Source organism: Agelaius tricolor, unplaced genomic scaffold, assembly GCF_023055355.1.
Source record: "Agelaius tricolor isolate 1412-34295 unplaced genomic scaffold, bAgeTri1.0.p SCAF_6, whole genome shotgun sequence".
Classification (NCBI taxonomy): Eukaryota; Metazoa; Chordata; class Aves; order Passeriformes; family Icteridae; genus Agelaius; species Agelaius tricolor.
Window position 1 is genome coordinate 30302464 of NW_027269266.1, and position 23564 is coordinate 30326027.

Below are 23564 nucleotides of genomic sequence, written 5' to 3' on the forward strand. Positions count from 1 at the left end.
CTATGCAAAATCAGTTTCTAGGCATCATGACTGCCAGTATTTGTGATGGAGCATTACCCTATTTCTCATGCTATCAACTGTGGATAGCTATAGAACGTTTGTGTTTTGTAAATTCTGTAAATAAGCTTCTAGTTGTCATGGTAATAAAGTATGTATCAGAGCTTTTTTACTGAGTTGCTTGTCAATTTGGATATTATCTTCTCCTTTTTCCATTGTCTTTGTTTGGTACATTCTGTATTTTATTATTTTTTAGAAATAATCTGTTACTATATGTAAGATGTCTTTTTCCATTGCTATAAAAGAAAATGCAATCCTACTTTATTGGTTACATGCATTGTTTCTAACATGATAGCAGCTGGAGGTCAATTGTGTTGGAAAAAACACCAAAACTGTTTTTCAGGGAAGCTGTACTGGGTGCACACAGGGAATGTGGAAATAGAATTTCTTAATGTCATGGTTCATTGCATCTAACTATGTCTGTTGTCTAAGAGAATTTTTCAAGAGTACGCCTGAGGAGTATTCTTCAATAAACAGTGTTCATGTTTGTTTTGAAAAGGAACTTAAAACTGACCATATCTAAATCTCTATGAAAAGCTCTGTTTGAAAACACTCACTGTACAGGTAAGTGTTATAATCTATTAGACATTACTTGTTCTTTGTAATGCAGGATTACAGCTGGACAGACATCCGATGTCCCTTTGAAAAGCGCAGGGATGCAGCTTGTGTCTTCTGGGACAACGTAGTTTATATTTTGGGTGGTTCCCAGCTCTTCCCTATAAAGCGAATGGACTGCTACAATGTGGTGAAGGATAGCTGGTATTCCAAGCTAGGACCTCCAACACCTCGAGATAGCCTTGCAGCCTGTGCTGCTGAGGGCAAAATTTATACATCTGGTGGTTCAGAAGTGGGTAAGACACTAAAAATCTTTAAAACAAACAAAAAAGCACAAAGAAAGATTAGCTGGAAAATTTTCTGGTTTTTTGCATGATTTTGTTGACAAGAAACTGCACGTTGCCATGTTAGCCTAATGAGTTTATTTTCCCATATTTAGGATTTTATCCTCCTTTGCCCAGTCCAACAACCTATTTCTGTTGTGTTTTGAAAATGGTTTCACTGAAATGAATACTATTTACATTAGTAAAAAGTATATTGCAGCTCTTAAAGAGTTAAAGGGATGAGATTGGATGGAGCTGTGAGCAACCTGATCTAGTGGAAGGTGTCCCTGTCCATGGCAGAGGGATTGGAAATAGATGATTTTTAAGGTTCCTTCCAACCCACACCATTCTATGATGATGTGATTCAATGAAATGTATTTTGGGAGTCCCACTCTTATCTTTCTTCTAGAAATCCACAGAATTCAGTGTAGTTTAAAATTTTCTGGAATGTGTGACCGGAGTAGCTGCATTTTGACAATGGCCTTTCTTTTATACAGCATATGTTGGGCCTAAGGCCATCTTTTAAAAGAGATGGGGGGGAAGTGGAAAAGAAATCTCTTACAATTACTGCTTTTGATGGTGAAATTGTACTTAGTCCTGGTAAAGGAATTTATCCAATTTTTTTGTCAAATGACAGAAGTTATCTTCTGTTATTTTTTTTAATCTGTTGGCTTGCTTCCACAAATGGAGAAATGATACCTTTAGATCATTTCAGCATAGTAAAGAAAAAAAAAAAGACCATTGGGATTTTTTTCTCTCTCCAAAAAGCCTAGAAGGTGACTTATGCTGTGGTGTTGCAGGAACATTTTATTTTGTCTGAACATGGCACATCATCAACAACCCAAAGGTTGAAATGCAGGCATGGTATAGCCATAAAAATAGTTACAGTAATAAAGCTGTGTTCTGGGGAATAAAAACAAATGAGAAAAATCCTAGAAGGAAGATCTTTTTCAGGTCTGCCTTGCTGCAGAGGGAAGTGAACATGGGAAAAAATTGTCATGATCAGTGCTTAACACTAATAAGTCACTTAATGGAGGTTGTAACATTTAGGCCATGTTTTCTGACCTCTAAAATATATTAAGAGGTCTAATGTAGCAGCAGAATAAGCAGTTCCCAGCTGCCACCTCGTGTGGTGAATGTGCAATAGCACCTTTCCTATTACTTGAAATAGGCTTAACTAAGGCCACATTGGGCAGCTTGGAACACTTCATCATCTCATAAATCTTCACAGTTTGCCACGTTTCAATTTATGGGGAATAACAGGAAAATTTTTTGATTGTACAGTATATTTTCTAATGCATGGTAAATAGTTAGTACAACTATAGTTGAAGTTTTAATGTAGCAGTTTTCTTTAGACTACACCCTCACATTACTGCACAGTTTCACTTTGCTTTCCATAAATATTTATCAAGACAGACTAGTAAAAACTAAACATAAATAATGGAGTTTAGTTTGCCTGTACTTTTTCTTCAGAATTTAGTGAATACTGAAATTGGAAAGGTCTGTCTCTCCTGGATCTAGTATTTTTGAATTTGAGGCAGGCAATTATGTTGAAATCATTAATCTGATAAAATGCTACAGTGTGTTTAGCTCTAAAGATATCTAAAATTTTCATGGTTTTTTCCATCAATTGAAGAGGTTGGATTATTGTACCAGTCCATTACAGACAACATGGCTCTTTTCCCCTTCTTGAATTGATGGGAGTCCTGTTCTATTTGCAACAACTAGCAGAGTTTGGATGCTGAAATACCAGATTCTTCCACTCTTGTTTCAGTGCAGGAGAAATACTTAACATTATACTGGAAATTAATGCTTCTACCTGTTTTTAAAAAAAAAAGGTCTGATGGATTTTCCATGGATGGGAATTTCTACAACTTCAAAGCAATAAGAATGTCTATATACATCAAAGAAAACATTTATTTATGTTAAATAAAGAAAAAATGTCCCACTCTATTCAGTTTGTGGTGATACTGAGAGTGACAGGGTGGGAGTGAACAAATGCACACTTTATAGGAGTGTGTTTATAGGAATCATGTTGGGTCTGGAAATATAGCATCCTGTTGAAGGTTCAAATCCTCAGCTGGTAGTAAGTCCTGCATATGTGACATGGCTAATTTTTATAAGTAGAAAGCCAAGGTAAAACAGGCACAAGAAAGGCACTTTTAACTGTTCTAGGTAAATATATTATTTGAAACAAAGGGAAGAAGGATGTGGTTCTGTTCTGAGAAAGTTGTATTCAGCCTTCCCTGCCTTGGTTATGATTCGGTCACTTACCTGAACACAAGTTTTGAGCCTCTTCATTAGAAAAATTGCTTTTGATTTCAGTAATAGTTTCCTTGGCTTTTGAGGGAAGAGTACACAAACCCTGCACCTCCAGGCAATAAGTATCTACCAGTCCTCAGGAGGAAAGTAAATTGGGCAGAGGTAGCTGTTTTGTGGTTGCTGATAATTCCAGGAGTATGTTATGACATAAGCCATCAAATTCCAAAGGCAGCAAGTATTCTGGGTATTGGACAAGTCACATTGCTTAGAGGAAAAAGACTCATGAACCTATAGTGAGTTTACAAAGCTGGTTTCATCTTCACATCTGAAAGTTCAATATATTTCCAAGTAGAAAGAGTAGCATGAGCTGATGACAATGGGATGGGTAATTTATATACATCTCTATTTAGTATTTATTCCCCTCCAAGAAAAAAAAAAACTTACCTTTTTTCATGCTGTTTTTAAGCACAAATAGCAATTTTATGAACTTACTTGCATATTTTGGAACAAAAGAATCAAAATAATTGCAAGTATGTGCTTTCTGAATAATCCCAAGTTTAAAGCTGGTTAGTTCTACTTTTGGAGGTGGGAAAGCAGCTTTCCCTTTTCCACTAGCAAACAAAGCATCAATTTGATAATTGCTGTTAGACTCTTCTCTTGAAAGACAGCCATAAAGATTAATGCCACTTTGGTGGGTTTCTATTTTTTTAAGGCAATTCTGCACTGTATTTATTTGAATGCTATGACACGAGAACAGAGAGCTGGCACACAAAGCCCAGCATGCTGACTCAGCGCTGCAGCCATGGAATGGTGGAGGCCAATGGGCTCATTTATGTGTGCGGAGGCAGCCTGGGGAACAATGTTTCCGGAAGAGTCCTGAATTCCTGTGAAGTTTATGACCCAGCCACAGAAACGTAAGTGTTGTTTTGAGTCAGGTTGGCTTTAGTCACTTGTGTAAATGACTGAAGTATAGATGACTACAGGAAAAACTCTGGTAAGGAATTTTCCCTGAGTCAGCATTAAGAAATCTGTTCTTTGTAGTTCTACTTGAAAGATGTTTTTTCTTAAGCAGCTTTCTTCCATATTTTGTTTTCCTACTGATAGATTATACTTAGTTTTTATGAACCAGATGGTGATTTCTCCTTTTCTGTTTGATTTATTTTCCCCAGGTGGACTGAATTGTGTCCAATGATTGAAGCCAGAAAGAATCATGGGCTGGTGTTTGTAAAGGACAAAATATTTGCTGTGGGTGGACAAAATAGTTTAGGTACTTTCATTCTATTAATTCTCTATCTGGTCACACAAGGTTTCGTGGGGTTGTTTTTCTGGTTTGGAATGAATTTATTCCACTCTGTTCAGCTGCAAAGCTTTGAGCAGCACCATCAAACATGTCTTCTTGTTGTCACATCAGTGTTGCCTTCTTCTTTTCACCTCTCCACTTCATTGTTACCTTATTTTTTAAATTCTTGTACTCGTGATAGTCAAGTTCAGATATGCACCCCTACTGTAGCCCAGTTCTGAAGCAGTTAATATGGCTAAACCAGGCATCTGAGAAAATATTTTGTTTGTTTGTTTTTTATTTTGGGGTTTTTTTTTAGTTATTCATGATTTTAGCATTCTTTTGAGAGACAGGTAAAGGTGTAGCCACTATTTTAGAACTTTAGTCTAAAGACTTAAATCTATTCTGGTATTGTAAAATGGTGAAAATATGAGACCTCTTTTGACTGCTCTAGCTTTGAAATACGATTTGCTGTCATGGCCTGGTCAATTATGATCTGCCTGTCTTCTTGTCTTTTAAAACTAGAAGAATAAAACTTTACAAGAAGAATTGAATTTTAATTGCACAGGGTTTCTGAAATGCTTTTCAAAATGGAAAAATTCTTATTTATGAGGTTTTTGAACTCACTATTTACAGTAAGTGGAATTCTTGATTTCAGATGAATGCTGTTTTAGAATACAGCTTGATTTTTAATTGGCTACTGAAACTATTCTATCATGATTGATTCCCAAACATTTTATCAATCCATAATCTGCCATCTTGCAAAATATAAGTGTATTCACTGAATGCTCCTCTTAGAAGTGTTAAAAATTGTTTTTACTGTAGTAAAATGAGGAAGAGTTATGTCTGAGTTTAAAAATTCATATATGTTAATATGATAGATTTCTTAATCTGTCAGATCTAATAATTCAGTACTGGAAGTAAAAACTGAGATAAATAGGGACAGCAACAATGTTTGTAGCTATTGTTAAGTGTAACTACTAGCATATTTCCTGAATAAGCAAATCTTAGTCACAAAATATACTCTAACTTTTTGTTCCTTTGGCCCTTTTCAAAGGAACTTAGGCTTTTACACTTCAATGATTTTAGTATCATCATGACAAGAGACCTCCTCTATCAGTAAATTGCCAGTTTTGGTAAAAGTACCCATGAGCCCTCTAGAATGAATGCCACTGTAGGGAAGTTTCAGGTAATTCCTGAGTTTTAGTCACTAGCCCCAAATTCATCAGAAATTTAGCACTGAAGGTTTTTCTCTTCATGAAGTAACATGTTTGAATCTGTAGAAACCATCTAGTGTGAATTTGTGAGAATACATCTTACTTTCTATCTCCTTTTCACTTTTCCCTGGTTTTGTATTTATACAAGGATAAGTGCTAGTTTAGAAGCTGGGTTGTATTATCAGATTTGCTTTTTTAAGTGTAGGATTTTTGAAACCTTGAAAATAAAAACTTGAGTTTGCATGTTCTAGTGCAGTCCATACAGTGCAACATAATAAGCAGTTATCTATCTCATTGCTTTGTAGGTGGCCTTGATAATGTAGAATATTACGATATCAAGATGAATGAATGGAAGATGGTGTCTCCAATGCCGTGGAAAGGTGTAACAGTGAAGTGTGCTGCTGTGGGACCTATAGTCTATGTCCTGGCTGGTTTTCAGGGTGTTGGTCGCTTAGGGCACATTCTTGAATATAACACTGAAACAGACAAGTGGACAGCCAACTCCAAAGTCCGTGCTTTCCCAGTGACGAGTTGTTTAATCTGTGTTGTAGACACTTGTGGGGCAAATGAAGAAACTCTAGAGATCTGAAGACTGTAGGAGATGACAAAGCATTCTTCAAGGACTTGGGAAAAGATGGTTTTGGTGCTTTGCTTCCATGTTTTACTGAATCGTGTTAAATTTAGTAACAGGAAGAAATTGAGATGCAGTCTTCTAATTTGTATATACGGCATATTGTATAATGTGGATTTTGTCATGCCCATTTTCTTGTCTGTTTTAAAGAGATGGGGATGTGTTTTGAGAATCCACTTACCTAGGTGATATCACATGGCATCTTCCTTTAAAAGAACTGTAGGTGTGGCCTTGTCAAACAGAGACCCAATCCAAATATTTAGAATGCCTCTAAAGCATTTGATAAAGAAAAAAACTCTGGTTAAATGACATTTTACCAAGACCAGTTGCAGAGACACTTCCTTTAATGAAGGCGAGTAAATACAGCTTGACTCATGAGAAAGAGGAACAACAACATTTTCTCCTTCATACCTACCTGCAGAATTCTTACTGGGATGAAATGAAGACATTTTCTCAGGAAAGACCAGGGACTGCTGTCTAATAAAGATTCCCAATGTTTCAACAGCTCTCTAGATCATGATAGCTGCCCTCTTCCAGTGAGTTTCTTCCATCATTTGCATGACTGCTTATCAATTTTTTAAGGTTAGAGAGGCCATACATAAAAATTAGAGAAACACTGGTCTCTTTGGCATTTTGTGGAGCCTTACAGAAAGACTTTTTGATTTTATTTTTTTTAATTACACTGAGGTAGGGAATGGTGGGGCAAGTCGACGACAATTGTGCACTATAATTAGCAAGTTGGAAACTTGGAAAGAATTTTTAATCTATCTTCCCAGGCATCAGACTGTACATATTGTAGATGCCAATCCATTAGCAAACACGGGAACAGGAATGAGAAAAAGCAAAGTCAATACGACAGATATATTGATTTTCTTCTTGAAAATGACTGTTTTTAAAATGGCATGAACCAAGTAATTAAAGATACTTTACAGAAGTCTTCAGAAGTTGCGCATGGTTATTCATCTCTGGTTTAGAAGCGCAGAGTTCTGTAAATGCTTCCAGCCTACATGATGGTAAATTTCTTCACGCAGCCTCAAAGTCCAGCCTCTCAAGCTTTGGGTGTCATCGACATTGTGTGCTTCTTCCCAGTTCTGGAAAACTATACAAATGACATCTGTCCTGCTCCTGTGCTAGTGTATTCATAGCTGCATTGTAGTTTTGTCACCTCTCTTCCAACTTGCTGATTTTTTCAGGTCTGTTTCTATGAGACTAGTGAGTTAACTTCAAAATTTGGTGCTTGCCTGCCTCTACCTCGCTTGTGCTGTGGATGTTTATTCTGTTTTAGTTCTGAAGTTCCTCCAGCTTCTCCTAAGTAAATCCTGGTTTTTCAAAGTCAGTACTTCTTTGTAGACTTGATCCTCGTTTCCTTCCTCATCCTGACAACTCTACCTGTACAGACAGGACTAGATGCACTCACGGCCTCCATTGTGGTTCCCTTCTTTATTCAGCAGTAAGTGAAGGGCGTGCGACTTTTTTTGTTTTCCCTTGCCTTTTCACTTCTCCTGGCCACGAAACGTATTCCTGGTGTCTCCACTCCTTGATTCCGAGCGACTGGAATTCTGGAGGGAACTGTGTACTCTTTAGACTGGACAGGCTCTTTTATCTGTTTTGCACCCGCTTTTAAACTCGCGGCCTCCGTTGTCGCCAGGGGTGAACAGTCCCCGGCAGCCTGGGCGGCGGCAGCGCGGGGCGGGCGCGCTCCTCCTTCGGCTCTGCGGGGCTCCGGCCGCCTCGGGCCCGGCGCCGGGAGGGGCATCCCCGCTCTGCGGGCACCCGCACCCCCGGCGCTCCGTGCCCGAGCGCGGCGGGACGGGCGGGACGCGGGTGGCTCCCGCACTGCCCCGGTGCTCGCCCCGGTGCCCGCCCCGTGCGGCCGCGGCCGGCGGGAGCCCCGGAGCAGAGCGGGCCGGGCGGGTCTCGGCTGGGGCTGTCGGCGGCAGCCTCTGCTTCGGCCCTCGCAGGATTGTGCTCTAAAGGACTGCGGGATGGGCCGTGGGAAAGCAGCCCGGGCATCTCTGCTGCCAGGAGCGGCTGCAGCAGCTGCGCGCTATTTCCATTCTCACCGGCTTCGGTGTGGGGCAGCTTTGGAAGGCGAGGGACTAAACGAAGAGCCGAAGGCAGCGGTTGTCTGTCTTTATTCCTGCTCAAAGAGCCGGCGTTTGCCAATTCATTTGGGGCGTTTACACCGCTGGAGTTTTATAATGAATCCTTCGTGTCTCCCACTGTAACTGTTTCAGGACAAGACAGTGTACCAAGGCCCCTGTCTTTGTAACTATGGAGGGTGGTTAGAAGTATTAATCTGTTTTTTTGGAAGTTTTTGATTTTTCCTGTCCTTGCAGGCTTTTCAGATGTCTTCTTTCAGAAGAACTGCACCTGGAGTACTATGACAGCAAACTATAATTGGGAAATGTGTAAGCAGCTTAAAAATTATGAATCATGGGGACAGTCTTTGGGATAAGACTTGTTACCAATCTAGAGGTGACAACTCTTGACTTATCTCCCAACTCTAGGAGATGATCAGAATACCAAAATATCCTTCAATTCCTGTGCACCAAAGAGAATGCCAAAAAAGCAGCTGGTCCATATGGTCTACCCTACCATCATCTTCTTGCCTGAGATCTCTGGCTCAGAATGTCAGATCTGATATTGCTCTTTATGTAGAAACATAAAAATTTGATATAAGGGTAACAGTAAGAGTATTTAAAGGAATCTTGTATTAATAACAAAAAATAAATCTTTTCCCCTTGAAATGGAAGGAAAGAAAAATTCCTCTGTTGGATTAGTGAAGTTCCTTTTCTGATTCTAAATATCTTTGTTTGTTGACAGACCACTTTTTTTTTCTTTTTTTTAAGTCTTCCCCAATAATAAAAATATGCACTTTTCCCCACTCTTTTCAAATAGATGCTGTTGAACTGTTAGCAGAACAGTGGGAAAATTGGCTGATTCAGTGGAAAGCATTAAATGCAGTTGCAAAAGCAGCTTTTGGTAGGTGTTCACAAATGGCAACATGTCTGTACTTGAAGTTATTTTTTAATGAAGTAATTTACACAGATGTTTATTATGGCTAAAAAGATTTCTGAGATGTGGCAATTGTGATGTGCAACCTGGCCTATTCTCTGGACTCCTGAAATCAGTGAATTCCAGGTGCTATTATAAACCCCTTCAGTTAACTGAGGAAAAACGTGCATAGGGATGGTTCCATGGTAGCAAGGCAGCAGCTGGATCCCAGCTTTGGAATACTCTCATTGCAAGCCACATGAAAACAACCAGAGCTTAAGTTTGGCATCTGGCTGTGTACATGACCAGGAAGAGGCCAATCCCCACCACACCTTTTTTTCCCATGTGCTGATGTTGACTCTTCCAAGAGAGGATCAGCAGAGTGGACCAGAATTCCCCTCCAGGACACCTTAGGATAAATGGAGCATTTGGCCAATGTCAGAATTGAGGGATAGGTGGGAGAGAAGCCTTTGCATACCATGTGAAGACAGAAGGACTCATTGGTCCTGGCAAGGTGACAAACACTTGTGAATGGACATGGGTTTGCAGAAGCAAATGCCTGAGTTCAAGCTTGTATGAAATAATCAGGGAGGCAGAGGAAGTGGCTCTCTTTGAGTGCAGGCTGCATGAAGTGCAGGGAAGGTTGAGTGATGTGGTCCCAGCCCTTGGTCTGTTCAGTGCTGAAGGTGGACAAGCAGGATTTGGGCTTTACCACAGGAGACAGTGACAGACACAGATGTGCTGGGGACAGGGAACAGAGTGAGTCAAAGCTGTGCCCTAAATACAGACCTGGAGCACAACCTGGAACTGTAGGAGGTGGGAATGAGAGCTCCCAGAGAGGATCAGATCATGGACTGACAGGCAAAAATTGATCAGTTGTTACAGATTTGCATTTCTGGAGGGTTTTACAGAGAAGAGCAGGTATGGCCTTAGAGCACTGCAGGAACAGGCAGTTGTGAGGAGTGATCACTGTCCAGCTTGGTTGGAGTAGGGTTCAGTAGGACTGGGCAGCTCTGGTTTTGTTTCAACTAGCTACTGAGAGAGAGTTCCCTGTTTTGGAATCTAGTTTTCATGTATGTCTCTGGAATTTTTTCAGCTCTCTGCTTTCAAGGCCACAGGCACTCAAGCAGCACCTGCCTTTGGAATGGGAGGACAGCAAACCTCAGGCTTTGGGCTGTCAAGTAAGTTCCCATGCTAAGAGCCAAAACATTTACACATTTTCTGTAGTTTGCTGCTGCATCTTTGAAGTACAACACTGGTTTAGTATCCCTGGGGTACCAATTCTAATATTTTTTGTCAATTCTCTACTTGCAGGCTTTCCTGTGAGCAGCAGCAGCAGTACCAGTGCCAGCAATTTCTCCTTTAAAGCCAGTTCCAGCCTCATCAGTTCAGCATCATCTGGGAGCAGCCCTGCTGCTGGGAGCTCTTCTGCTGCTGCAAATCCTCCTGCATTTGGGACAGCATCCTCTCCCAGCGCACCCCAATCCGTCGGCTTTGGCAGCCCGGCCGCTCCGTCCGCAGCCTCCTTCTCCTTTAAAGCAGCTGCCCCAGCTGGTGCCTTTGGGACTTCTGGCTTCTCAGGCTTTGGCAGTGCTTCTGCTGGGAGCTCTGCAGGCACCACTCCAGCAGCCTTTGGAGCCTTTGGTGCCACCACAGCTCCTTCTGGCTCGGCCTCGAGCGGTGCTTTATTTGGGCAGAGCAGCAGTACCTCTGCACATCCTGTCACCTCAGCGTCTGCTGCAGCCACCAACTCCAGCCCTGCCTCAGACAAGTTATTCACTCCCAAGAGCGAACTGTCAGCTGAAGAGTGGCAACAGTTTGAAGCAAAGGAGTTCACAATTGGAAAGATTCCTCTGAAGCCACCACCAGTAGAACTTTTAAATGCTTTCGACCTTTTAAGTTTATTCTGAAATGTTGTTACTTTTTATTTCTTTTCTCAGTTCTTTTCTGCAGAAACAAATGCATAAGTAAAAACTTTTGAACATTATTTTGCGATGGACTTCTTACATCTGAAAGATGAACTGTTGAAACTAAAATAGAACATTTCCTTCTATATGCTGTCCTGTGAAATTCTGTACAAAGACTATGAAAAATATGGTGTCAAAAGAAAGAATGTTTCAGTCAAATATTTAAAACCTACTCTTGTATCAATGTATTATCTCCAAATGAACAGTCCGTAGGACTGGCCACAAAAGCTTTTTTCCCCATTGCCCCAACAATTGGTATTGTAAATTTTTTGGTGAGCCCTTACTGATAGTTATTACTGAATGTGTGCCTTTGCTGTCTATCTAGAATCTGTTGTTTTATTCCCCAACTTTACTGAAACTAGATGATCTGTGAGTTATGCCTCTATAATTTCCTCCAGTCCCCTTCACTAATTATCAAAATCCTCCAACATCCTAATGTTTACATCTTTAAGTTGACCCTTCCTGTCCACAAAAGGCACATGGATTCAGGTCAAAAGGAGGGGCCATTTCAGAGCCCACACCCCCTGCCTATCCTTTTGCCTTCTCTAACACCATTCTCCTCTCATCCACATTAAAATGCGTTCAATATAGCCTACATATCCCACCAATTAGGGCTGTGAGTCAGCATGATAGTTTCCAAAAGCTGATACATTCCTTCAGGATTCTCTCATTATGAACCAACAGATCATTTCCAATTCAAAAAATCAAAAGTAGTACAAGGAACATGTCCAGAAAAAAAATGGCTGATGCTCTGACCCCACTGCTTGTCTGTGCTCTATATTTTGAGCTGTATCCTCTTTATCCATCTCCACCCTGCTGTTTTAGGGGTGTGGAATGAAGGGAACTAACATTTGCACATAAAACCTTATCCCCTTTTCCAACATCCACTGTAAAATAATATCAATCTGCAATGACACATTTTGCCCATACTCCAGTTTATAAAGTGGCCACTTGTGATGTCAATATCTCTTCATTTTATCTTTAGTGACTGGATCTCCCCTAAACACATTCCAGCTTTTGAGGATGCATCCTAGATGCTATGGGGAAGAACTGGGGATTGGCATGTTCCCATCATTTAATTTAATAACATTCAAGGTATGCAATTCCTTTACCCTTAGGTCCAGACCTTCAGTAGTTACACGACCCGTCGCCCTGACTGGTTACACTGATAAACATCCACCATTTGAAAGACTGGTGCACCTACCAATCCAAGAATTCTATTCCCCTTTTTGCACTTACTTGAGTCTCTCTGCAGCATTGCACCTTGAGACTGGAGAAGTGATGGAGTCCATGGTCAGCTGGTCAGTACATGCTGCAGTCCTGTCTCATCCAATTCTCCATTGCCAGAGGAAGCAAGATGGTCTAGTCAAGGCTTTTGGCCATCCCACCTGGACACCCAGAACTCCCAAATATGGATTCCACTGGGTGCAAGACGCAGATTCGCACGCAGAGTAGAGTTCATAGAATATCCTGACTTGGAAGTGACCCACAAGGATCATCAAGTTCAACTCCTGGCCTTGCACAGGACCATCCCCAAGAGTCACACCATGTGCCTGAGCTCTGTCAGGTTGGTGCTGTGATGATTTCCCTGGGGAGCTTTCTCCAGCACCCAGCCAGCCTCTGGGTGAAGAACCTTTCTCTAATACCCAACCTAAACCTTCCCTGACACAACTTCAGGCCATTCTCTCAGGTCCTGTCACTGGTCAGTGGTGAGAAGAGATCAGTGCCTGCCCCTCTACTTCCTGAGAAGTTGTAGACTGGAACTCAGTCTCATCTTCTCCAGGCTGAACAAACCAAGTGCCCTCAGCTGGTCCTCATACAGTTTCCCCTCAAGGCCCTTCTTGATCTTCACTGCCCTCTTTTGGATGCTGTCTACTAGCTTTATATCCTTCTTATATTGAGGTGCTCAAAACTGCCCCCAGGATTTGAGAGGAAGCCACCCCAGTACAGAGCCAAGCAGGACAATCCCTCCCTTGCCTGGCTGGTGATGCCATGCCTGATGCACAGAGATCTTGGTTACATGGCTGTGCACATGGGTAGTGAATCCCTAAATGTAGCACAGCCTCTGTGTGCCAGCCAGCCACTTTTATACACTTCAAACAGCAACAGCTCAACATCTCAAGCTATGCTGTACCTACAGTGAGAGGACTAGAGAAAATGGCTTTATCCCAAGACAGGGAGATTCAGGTTAGATATTAGAAAAAAGTTTTTCACTGTTAGGGTGGTCAGACATTGGAATAGGTTGCCCAGGGAGGTGGTGGAGTCACTGTTGCAATATGTGGTATGATTCTCCTAAGAAAGGATGTTGTTTAATGCCTGATCTTTATATACTTTCAAACCTAATCAACAAGAAGGGAGATTTAATCCCTGAAACAGATAGCAGCTGGCAAGCTCTAAATGTGCTCATGTGTTAGAAAAACAAATTACTTGTAGGTAGAATTACCTTGTTAGGGTTCAGGGCTGGACATGCTTCAGTGATCTCAGCCCTGGGTGAGGTTAACAAAGCTTGGGAAGAAGGAGTTACCACTGATAATGGACACAAAGAATGCAGAATTTACATCCCACAGGAATATATGTCAGAACCCTCAAGATAAGGAAGAAAAGAATAAAAACAACTCAATAACTGTGCTGAAACCAGCTCTGACTCGGTAAAAGGTAACTCCAGCAGGGGGATCTGTGACCAGCAGCTCATGGACCACCAACCCAAGAAACCCATGGGCCCACAAGAAGAGAAAGACTGAGCATGCGGACTAATTGACATGAGAAGTGAGAGAACAATTAACCAATAGAAGATAGAATACAAATTAGTAAGAGCTGTGTAACTTGTAGCCAATGAATGCTAATTCATTTGCTAAAATGTATAAATAGAAAAAGTTTTGATAGTTGGTGTGCTTGATTTGTGGAGTACCATCTAGCACCCGGGCTTGTGCAACTGTGAAATAAAGAGTCTTTCAAATGCATAATTATTGGCTTCTCACTGGGTAATTAATCCAATTTTTGCAGACAACATCACCATCCCTGGGGGTGTTTAAGCGGTGCCTGGATCTGCCGGGTGATGTGGTTTAGTGGATTGCAGTGGTAGGGATTGCAGTGGTGGTTGGACTGGGTGATCCTAAAGGTCCCTTCCGATGATTCTGTAGCCATGGGCTGTACATCCCTTAGTCTCCCCGGAAAGATACAGCACAGAAGCGCTTTACCGCGCAGGCTGTGTGGAGCTTATGTGAGACAGGGGCAGTCACAGCCGAGAGGCAGCTATTTTACTGTGTCCGCGACTGCAGGTTTGCACAGCACAAATCAAATCCGCATTTGTTTTTATCAGCAGCTTGTTACTGCGCTACCCCTAGCTCTGACGGGATGCATGTGCCGGCCTATTCCCGCCTCTCGCCGGCCCTGCCCGGTGCCGAGCCCAGCCCGGCCCGGCCCCACCCGCGGGCCCGCCCGGCGCCCGCCCAGCGCGTCAGAGCCGCGCGACGGCGGGGCGGCCATGGGCGTCTGCCAGTTCTTCCTGCGCGGCTACTGCCGCTTCGGGGAGCGCTGCTGGAACGAGCACCCCCGCGGCGCCGCCGGCCGCCCCGGGCCGCCCCCGGCCCACGGTACCCGCTCCGCGCCGCGACGGGGCGGGAGGGTGCGGGGACGCGGGGCTGCCCGCCCCGGGCGCCGCTCCGGAGCAGAGCGGGCCGGGCGGGTGTCGGCAGCAGCCTCTGGCTCGGCACTCGCCGAGCTGAGCTCTGACGGAGGGTCTGGAGCACCGGTCCTGTGAGGAGCGGCCGAGGGTGCTGGGGGTGTTTAGCCTGGAGAAAAGGAGACTTGGAGGCGGCTTATCGCTTCCTACAAGCGCCTGACAGGAGGCTGTGGGCAGGGGGAGGTCGGTCTCTTCTCCCAGCCCACCAGGAGACACAGCCGTGAGCTGCACCAGGGAGGGTTGGTTGGGCAGTCACAGGAAGCGTGAGGAAACATTGGAATGGCCTGCCCAGGGAGGTGGTGCAGTCACTGTCCCTGGAGGTGCTTAAGGAAAGACTGGATGTGGCACTTGTGCCATGGTCTAGTTGACACGGTGCTGTTTGGTCAGAGGTCTGTTTGGTCAAGGTGCTGTTTGGTCGACCTCGATAATTGATCTTGCGATTCTGTGACTGCGGGATGTGCCGCAAGGCAGTGGGAAAACAGCTTGGAAAAGTCTGTTCTCACGAGCAGCGAGCAAGTTTCCAGCAGCTGTGTGTTGTACCCAGTGAAGGCTGTTTCTATTCTCATCTGCACTGGGTGTTTGGGAGCTTTGGGAAGGAAAAGGGCACGACAGAGAGCTGAGGGCTGCAGTGATGGCATGGCAGGAACTCACTGCAGCCACTTGTCCTTATTCCTGCTGGAAGGAGGGTCGGGGTTTGCCTCTAACAACACAGGTGTGTCCGAGGTCTCAAAATGAAACTCAGGAGCTCCCTGTGCTGGAGCAGAGCCCCTGCTGGAGCTACAGAGGCATGAACCCCTAACATAAATTTATGGTGTGTTCAATTTAATCTTTTTCTGCTGGGGTAGTTACTTCATGAAAAAACCTAAGCAAAACTGAGCCAGTGTCTTTCTGCAGTGCCATGAGTTGTTGGCACAGTGATGTAGTTGAAGGTGTCTCTGCTCATTAAGGCACAGGGGAGATGGAACTAGATGACTTTTAAAGGAGCCTTCCAACCCAAACTGTTCCGTTTGAGAAGCAGGACTTGAGAACTACCCTGGGTAACTCACTAGTTAAGCTGACTTAATAATGAGGTTAACTTATTAGGAAAAAACCATGTTTTGATTTCAAACTTTTTATTGTCACTGTAAGACTAGTTATACTTACAGTTTTTGCTGATGTTGATTCATATCTTAATGATTTAAAATGTCTGTTGTTTGCTTTTCTGTTTGTTTGCTTTAATTGGCAGGTACTAGAGGAGGAGGAGGAGGATGGGGTACCTCTAACCAGAGATACAGTAATGTTATCCAGCCATCTTCCTTCAAGTCTGATACGTGGGGTGGCAGCAGAGATCACGGAAGAGGATTCTTTGGCTCCTCTGACTTTGGATCGTCAGGAGGCAGCAGCAGAAATGCAGACTTTTCACAGAACAGGTTCTCTGCCTTAGCCAGCAGTCGGAGTGTTGCTGATGGCTCTAAAGATGAAGAGGAGAGACTTCTGTAAGTTACAGTCCTGTCTTACTGGAAGCATTTAGAATGAGCAGGTTGAAAGCTCACTGACTTCCTAGAGATAATGCAGAGGACAGGATCCTGAGGAGAAAGCTGGGACATGGGAAGAAACATAGAGAACATCACTTCATTTGGGTCTCTGGAATGATGCTGGCATGGGGAGGAAGTGATCCTTGTTTGGCACCTGGGCTGGGCAGACAGTCAACTGTGATATTAGTAATATGGTGTGGTATTTAAGTTGTAATCAGGAGGATAAGAAAGGAAACAGATTTCAGTGCTTGAAAATAAGAAATCAAAGCCCCTTTAAGCAAATGAATTATTTTACTTTGTTTTTTGTCACTTAAGACAACAAATCTTTCTGCCAACAGCAAAACTATTGGTTTCATAGAGGTCTATGTTACAGTCAGCTACAAGTGACCAGCAGCTGCAGGCAGGTACTGAGAAGCAGCAGTGTGATTTCCCAAAGAAGCAAGGCTTTGGAAACACTTTCCATTACTTTTTTTGAGATTACCTTAAGAAAACACTTGGTTTTCATGGTAGCAGGTTTTTGACTCTAAATTTGGATTCAAACCAATTGTTTGAATTGGTTGTTACTGGCATTTTTTGTTTGACCATGCAATTTCACCTTCATGTGTGATTTTGTTTTGTTAGTGAATGTGTAGTGAAAGACATGGAAATTTGGGAATCATCTGGACAATGGATATTTTCATGTTACTCACCAATGAAAGAAAAGCCGAATGTCTCAGGTAGGGAATGTTTTCAGTGTTGTGTATTGCTGCTGTTGAGGATGTTTCTGTGACTTGCAACATTGTTGTACCTCTGAGCAACCATTTGCCAGGTGATGATTGGCCTTGTGATACAACAGAAAGGAATATTAGTGGATGGCAAATTCAGTTTGGATGTTCACACCTCTGACACTCTGTAATGAATCTTTTTTTTGTCTCTGTCTATAGCTCTCTTAAGAGAGACAATGTATCAAGGTGCATGTCCTCATAACTGTAGAGGGCAATTGGAAGTATCAGTCTCTTTTCTTGGAGGTTTTTGACTCTTCCTGTCCTTGCAGGCTTTTCAGATGTCTCGCCAGAAGAGCTGCGTGTGGAGTATTATGACAGCAGAGCAAACAATATCATTGGGAATTATGTAAGTATTTATAAAATGTTGGCTGGTGTGGACACTCTTGGGACAGGACTTGTTACTGTTCTTCAGGTGGCAACTCTTGATTCATTTATCTCCAACTCTAGGAAATTGTCAGAATGCCAAAATATTCTTCAATTCCTGTGCATCAAAGCAAATGCAAAAACTGCTGTTAGACACTCCTTGACTGAATCATGTCCCTGCTCCTGTGTGTTATTTGTAGAAGTTACTTGAATCCTGTTTCAGAAGTTTAATGCCTTATACACTATTAGGCAGTTTGATTGTTATAGGTGGTTATTTGGTGCTTTAAATAGAACTTGACCTTGTTCTTTTACATACCTCATCCCTTTGTTGCAGGGAATTAATAATGAAAATAGCAGATACTTATTTTCTAGAAACAGATATGTATATACTCATTGGGAAGAAATGCATATGTTTTTATATAAAACATCTCTCAGTGTGTATGTATCATTCCTCCCTTGTAGTCCTTTCAATACCAAGGAAGCTAACAGTTTATTGTTGGGCCAGGAAAGAAATTAGGCTGTTGGACAGCTGCAAGTACAAATTAATTCAAACTACATTGCACTCTTTCCTCTTCTTGGTTCTGTGTTACAGAACGAATTGCCCTTGTGACCATTCTTGCTTCATTGGTTTAGATTTACCAGAATCACATTTTTAGAGACAGGAGACACATAATTTTTTTAAATTTCAATTAAAATAATAAACTAAAATAATAATAAATAACAAATAATAAACAATCTGCTCTCCATGGCTATTTAAATAAATACATAGTGATCTCATGTAAGCAGTAAATGGGTTTTCCTAACTCTCAGTGTATAGATGATAACTGTATGATACAGTTCTCTTACAAAATGTTTAAGTACATCATGTCTTTTCCATGTTTCTATTCTTAAACTGGGCCAAAATCTGAATTTTCCAGTTGTACAGGAGCAGATACCAAGCAACATGATCTTCCAGCATGTGACTAGACACAAAAGAATTATTGATGTTTGTGGTGTAAGACTCTCTTGAAAAATGAAGGAATTTGTCTACAAAAAGATTACTCACTCAATTTTTGCAGGCATTTGTGACACTAGGTCTTTTACTTGTTTAGGTTTTAGAGAAAATTCAATTAGGCCAGGCATCAAATTAGGTGTGTTGCTAAACTTAAGTATAAAGGTAGGAAATACATGTTTGGAATTCCTGAAAGGTTGTTTGAAAACTTTTTAGGCTTTTGCTTATACTAAATCACAGTTATCAAGACACAGACACCATTTATTGCTGCACTGTTCTGTGCAGTTATCTGATGGATCACACTCAGGAGGCTGATTTAAATTAGGGAAGGTAATTTCATCAAAAGTAACTATTTTAGGATGATACAATGGAACTGTTCTGAATTACAGTGGTTTGAAAGTGGGTATTTTTTTTCTGCAAATATGGAAGAAGCTAAGGTAAATCTTAGGACTTCAGTCTAGTGAGTGAGTGCATAAGTGGAAAGGCCAGATTGTAGAGTCTGTTCTCATATATATAAAACTTACATATCTTGTTTTGTGTCATTTTACCCCCCAGCATCTAATTCAGAAAAAAAGTAGAATTTGGATTTGAAAAGTCCCAGAACTTGTCTGAATGTTACTCCTATGTAAAGTAAAAGGGTTGATTTAAGGACAATAGTAAGAGATTTTAAAGGAATTCTCTGTTAAAAACAAAGACATCAGCTGCTCACGTTGAAGTTTCAGGAAAGAAAATATTTTATTGGGTTACTGAAATTTCTCTTCTAATTCTAGATATCTTTTTTCCCTTCAGTTGCCAGATGACTCTTTTGTTTTTAAGTCTTAAAACCATGCTTTTATTTACCCCTTTTCAGATAGATGCTGTTCAAAATTTAGCAATACAATGGAAGAATCGGCTACTTCAGTTGAAAGGTTTAAATGCATCCACAAAAGCATCTTTGGTAAGTATTCACAAATGGCAACATGTCTCTCTGCCTGATGTCATTTTTAATGAAGTAATTTACACAGATGATTATTATGGCTAAAAAGAGATTTCTGAGATGTGGCAATTGTGATGTGCAACCTGGCCTATTCTCTGGACTCCTGAAATCAGTGAATTCCAGGTGCTATTATAAACCCCTTCAGTTAACTGAGGAAAAACGTGCATAGGGATGGTTCCATGGTAGCAAGGCAGCAGCTGGATCCCAGCTTTGGAATACTCTCATTGCAAGCCACATGAAAACAACCAGAGCTTAAGTTTGGCATCTGGCTGTGTACATGACCAGGAAGAGGCCAATCCCCACCACACCTTTTTTCCCATGTGCTGATGTTGACTCTTCCAAGAGAGGATCAGCAGAGTGGACCAGAATTCCCCTCCAGGACACCTTAGGATAAATGGAGCATTTGGCCAATGTCAGAATTGAGGGATAGGTGGGAGAGAAGCCTTTGGATACCATGTGAAGACAGAAGGACTCATTGGTCCTGGCAAGGTGACAAACACTTGTGAATGGACATGGGTTTGCAGAAGCAAATGCCCGAGCTCAAGCTCATATGAAATAATCAGGGAGGCAGAGGAAGTGGCTCTCTTTGAGTGCAGGCTGCATGAAGTGCAGGGAAGGTTGAGTGATGTGGTCCCAGCCCTTGGTCTGTTCAGTGCTGAAGGTGGACAAGCAGGATTTGGGCTTTACCACAGGAGACAGTGACAGACACAGATGTGCTGAGGACAGGGAACAGAGTGAGTCAAAGCTGTGCCCTAAATACAGACCTGGAGCACAACCTGGAACTGTAGGAGGTGGGAATGAGAGCTCCCAGAGAGGACCAGGTCATGGACTGACAGGCAAAAATTGATCAGTTGTTACAGATTTGCATTTCTGGAGGGTTTTACAGAGAAGAGCAAGTATGGCCTTAGAGCACTTAAAAAATGCAGTTGTGATGAGTGATCACTGTCCAGCTTGGTTGGAGTAGGGTTCAGTAGGACTGGGCAGCTCTGGTTTTGTTTCAACTAGCTACTGAGAGAGAGTTCCCTGTTTTGGAATCTAGTTTTCATGTATGTCTCTGGAATTTTTTCAGCTCTCTGCTTTCAAGGCCACAGGCACTCAAGCAGCACCTGCCTTTGGAATGGGAGGGCAGCAAACCTCAGGCTTTGGGCTGTCAAGTAAGTTCCCATGCTAAGAGCCAAAACATTTACACATTTTCTGTAGTTTGCTGCTGCTGCTGCATCTTTGAAATACAACACTGGTTTAGTATCCCTGGGGTACCAATTCTAATACTTTTTGTCAATTCTCTACTTGCAGGCTTTCCTGTGAGCAGCAGCAGCAGTACCAGTGCCAGCAATTTCTCCTTTAAAGCCAGTTCCAGCCTCATCAGTTCAGCATCATCTGGGAGCAGCCCTGCTGCTGGGAGCTCTGCTGCTGCTGCAAATCCTCCTGCATTTGGGACAGCATCCTCTCCCAGCACACCCCAATCCGTCGGCTTTGGCAGCCCGGCCGCTCCGTCCGCAGCCTCCTTCTCCTTTAAAGCAGCTGCCCCGGCTGGTGCCTTTGGGACTTCTGGCTTCTCAGGCTTTGGCAGTGCTTCTGCTGGGAGCTCTGCAGGCACCACTCCAGCAGCCTTTGGAGCCTTTGGTGCCACCACAGCTCCTTCTGGCTCGGCCTCGAGCGGTGCTTTATTTGGGCAGAGCACCGGTACCTCTGCACATCCTGTCACCTCAGCGTCTGCTGCAGCCACCAACTCCAGCCCTGCCTCAGACAAGTTATTCACTCCCAAGAGCGAACTGTCAGCTGAAGAGTGGCAACAGTTTGAAGCAAAGGAGTTCACAATTGGAAAGATTCCTCTGAAGCCTCCACCAGTAGAACTTTTAAATGCTTTCGACCTTTTAAGTTTATTCAGAAGCAACATGTTTTGAAATGAAGTAAAATGCTACTTTTAACTTTTGTTTCATCTCTCAAGTCTCTTGCAGGAATAAAATTACAAATATAAACATGTGGACTTTGTATTTTATAGTTTATTGGTTATTTTGGGACAGGCTTTTTATATCTGAGAAATGAACTGTTGAAAATAAAATGGAGTATTTCCTTCTGTTTGTTGTCCTGTGAAATTCTGTGGAAACACTGTTTATAAAAATGTTGTGTCAAAAGAAACATTGCTTCAGTCAAGTATTCACAGCCTACTGTGAATGGAACCCTAGAAAGACACATGCAGTTACAGTGCTTGTTGTTGGACAGCCTTTTCTTACCCCTCTTCAAATTGTTTGTGCAGTGTTGGAGGGCTGTGTGTTGAGAGAGAGGGATGGCTCCTGTGTGGTCTGTGCCACACTACACTTTTCTGTCCCCTGGGAGCCAGTTCCTGTGCCAGTTGACACAATTCAGCTGTTTTTAGTAGTTTCACCTGAGGTCACCAAGCCTGCAGGAATGTCATATATAGCCCTGAAAGCATTCATCCTGCAGAAGGAGCTTGTGGGTTCTTGTTTTGGTGCCTCTTAGCTGAGACTTTGCAAGCAATAGCAAAACTGCCTTTCTGTGAATGATGTCAGGTTCTCAAAACTTGTTGGGTGCATATACTAACGTTACCTCTCCTGAAGTTATGATGTTAAGGGATCAGTTTTGTTGCCAAGGCGCTCTAAAGCAGGAGTCAGGAGTCTTCCAGAGGACAACCTAGACTCAGGAAAGAACATTTGCTCTTGAGCAGGCCTTCCCCTTAGTAGTCAATAATTGTCAGAGCTCATCTTTAAGAGGAAAGCAAAAGTTTACTTCAGGATACACATAACTAAACCAGTGGTTTTTTAAACACTTGTAGATAACATTTCAGTTCTCAGTATGGACCTCGTGGTCCTACATAAAAGTTCACCTGTGTTGTATGTCCCACCACAGGTCCATCAGAGACTGGCTTGCTGAAAGAGTGGGAATGAGTGGAACAGCACCTAGAATGGCAGGCTGGGGGCAGACCCCTGCAGCCTCCGTGGAGATCCAGGTTCCTCAGTGTGTGCTCAGTGTGGATGTGGCAGAAATTGCAGGGGTTGCATGTCTCAGCAGCCTATTGCTGTTCAACTGCTCTAGGAGCTTCCCAGGCTTCAAAGGGAGCATGTGCTGTTTTAAATAGAAGTATTTTGCTTTAAAAAAAAAATAAAATTGTAAGGCCATAAAAATCTGGATATTCTCCTGCACACACCCAAACAGTATTGGCTAGATGTTCTCAAGCATCCTTCTAACACATGGAGACCTAGAGGAAGAAGGGAATTTTTAAGTGTTAGGTCATATTGCCATTAATAAACAAAGATTAGGTGAGGTATTCCTAATTCTGACAACAAAAAATAAAAAAGTTTGATCAAATGTGGTTTTTAAAATCATCTCCTCACCCTTAAAATTTTTAAAAAATTACTGTTACAGAGGTACTAGGATTTGGTGTTTTCACAAATGGGCTTCTGAAAAGATGGCAGGGAGCAGTTTGATACGACTTACCTGGCAAAAGGCAAGCTGCAGAAGTAGGGATAAGGATAGGACAGAAGAGAAGGGAATAATATTACTCTAGGGGGCTCACTAAACTGCAGAAAATAGGGAACCATTTATTAGACCAAAGAAATCTATCCCAATATTTGCTCTGTGTATATTTTTTATTCTGTTTGTCCTTTTCTGCTTTTGGTATACTTCTTATCAAAGTTGGTTGCAAGCACAAAGGAGGCTAAATAATACCTTCTATTAGCTACAATTCTTTCACTTTTTTAACTCCTTCTTTTTCCAACTGTTTTTTTTGTTGTTTGTTTGTTTGTTTGGTATATGGCTGCTCCCCAGAAAGTGATAATATTGTGCTCTGGCATATAAAAAACATATATAGGGTGGCAGCAAACTCACAGATGTCACTTACTGTATTTTGATTTAGAACAGGAACCATGAGGTGAGTGTCCAAGCAAAGATGTGTAATGTCCCCTGATTAGCTGAACATCTTGGTCTGTGAAATAGGCTGGAGCATTCAAGCTCCATGTGATATTTTC

The 23564-nt window shown here is 42.3% G+C and overlaps 2 protein-coding genes across 4 annotated transcripts in view; both read left to right on the top strand.

The window, feature by feature from the left end:
* LOC139591059 (kelch-like protein 7) overlaps window positions 1-11676 on the top strand; it is a 28543-nt gene extending 16867 nt beyond the window's left edge. For 2 of the 3 annotated variants that reach the window (XM_071429188.1, XM_071429189.1), the window contains exons 8-11: window positions 668-908; window positions 3910-4111; window positions 4367-4464; window positions 5999-7258. In XM_071429188.1, coding sequence (XP_071285289.1) covers window positions 668-908; window positions 3910-4111; window positions 4367-4464; window positions 5999-6282 — 825 coding nt within the window. In that variant the 3' untranslated portion in view covers window positions 6283-7258. Of the gene's footprint in view, window positions 1-667; window positions 909-3909; window positions 4112-4366; window positions 4465-5998; window positions 7259-10417; window positions 10503-10635 lie in introns of those variants that run through there. The other variant, XM_071429191.1, reaches the window with a different exon arrangement.
* A 3074-nt stretch (window positions 11677-14750) lies between these two features.
* Window positions 14751-21656, top strand: LOC139591060 (nucleoporin NUP42-like). Its single transcript, XM_071429192.1, has 7 exons — window positions 14751-14881; window positions 16196-16445; window positions 17106-17200; window positions 17518-17594; window positions 19453-19539; window positions 20648-20732; window positions 20872-21656. The coding sequence occupies exons 1-7, from the start codon at window positions 14773-14775 to the stop codon at window positions 21480-21482; spliced, it is 1314 nt and encodes a 437-aa protein (XP_071285293.1). The 5' UTR covers window positions 14751-14772; the 3' UTR covers window positions 21483-21656.
* The last annotated feature ends 1908 nt before the right edge of the window (window positions 21657-23564 follow it).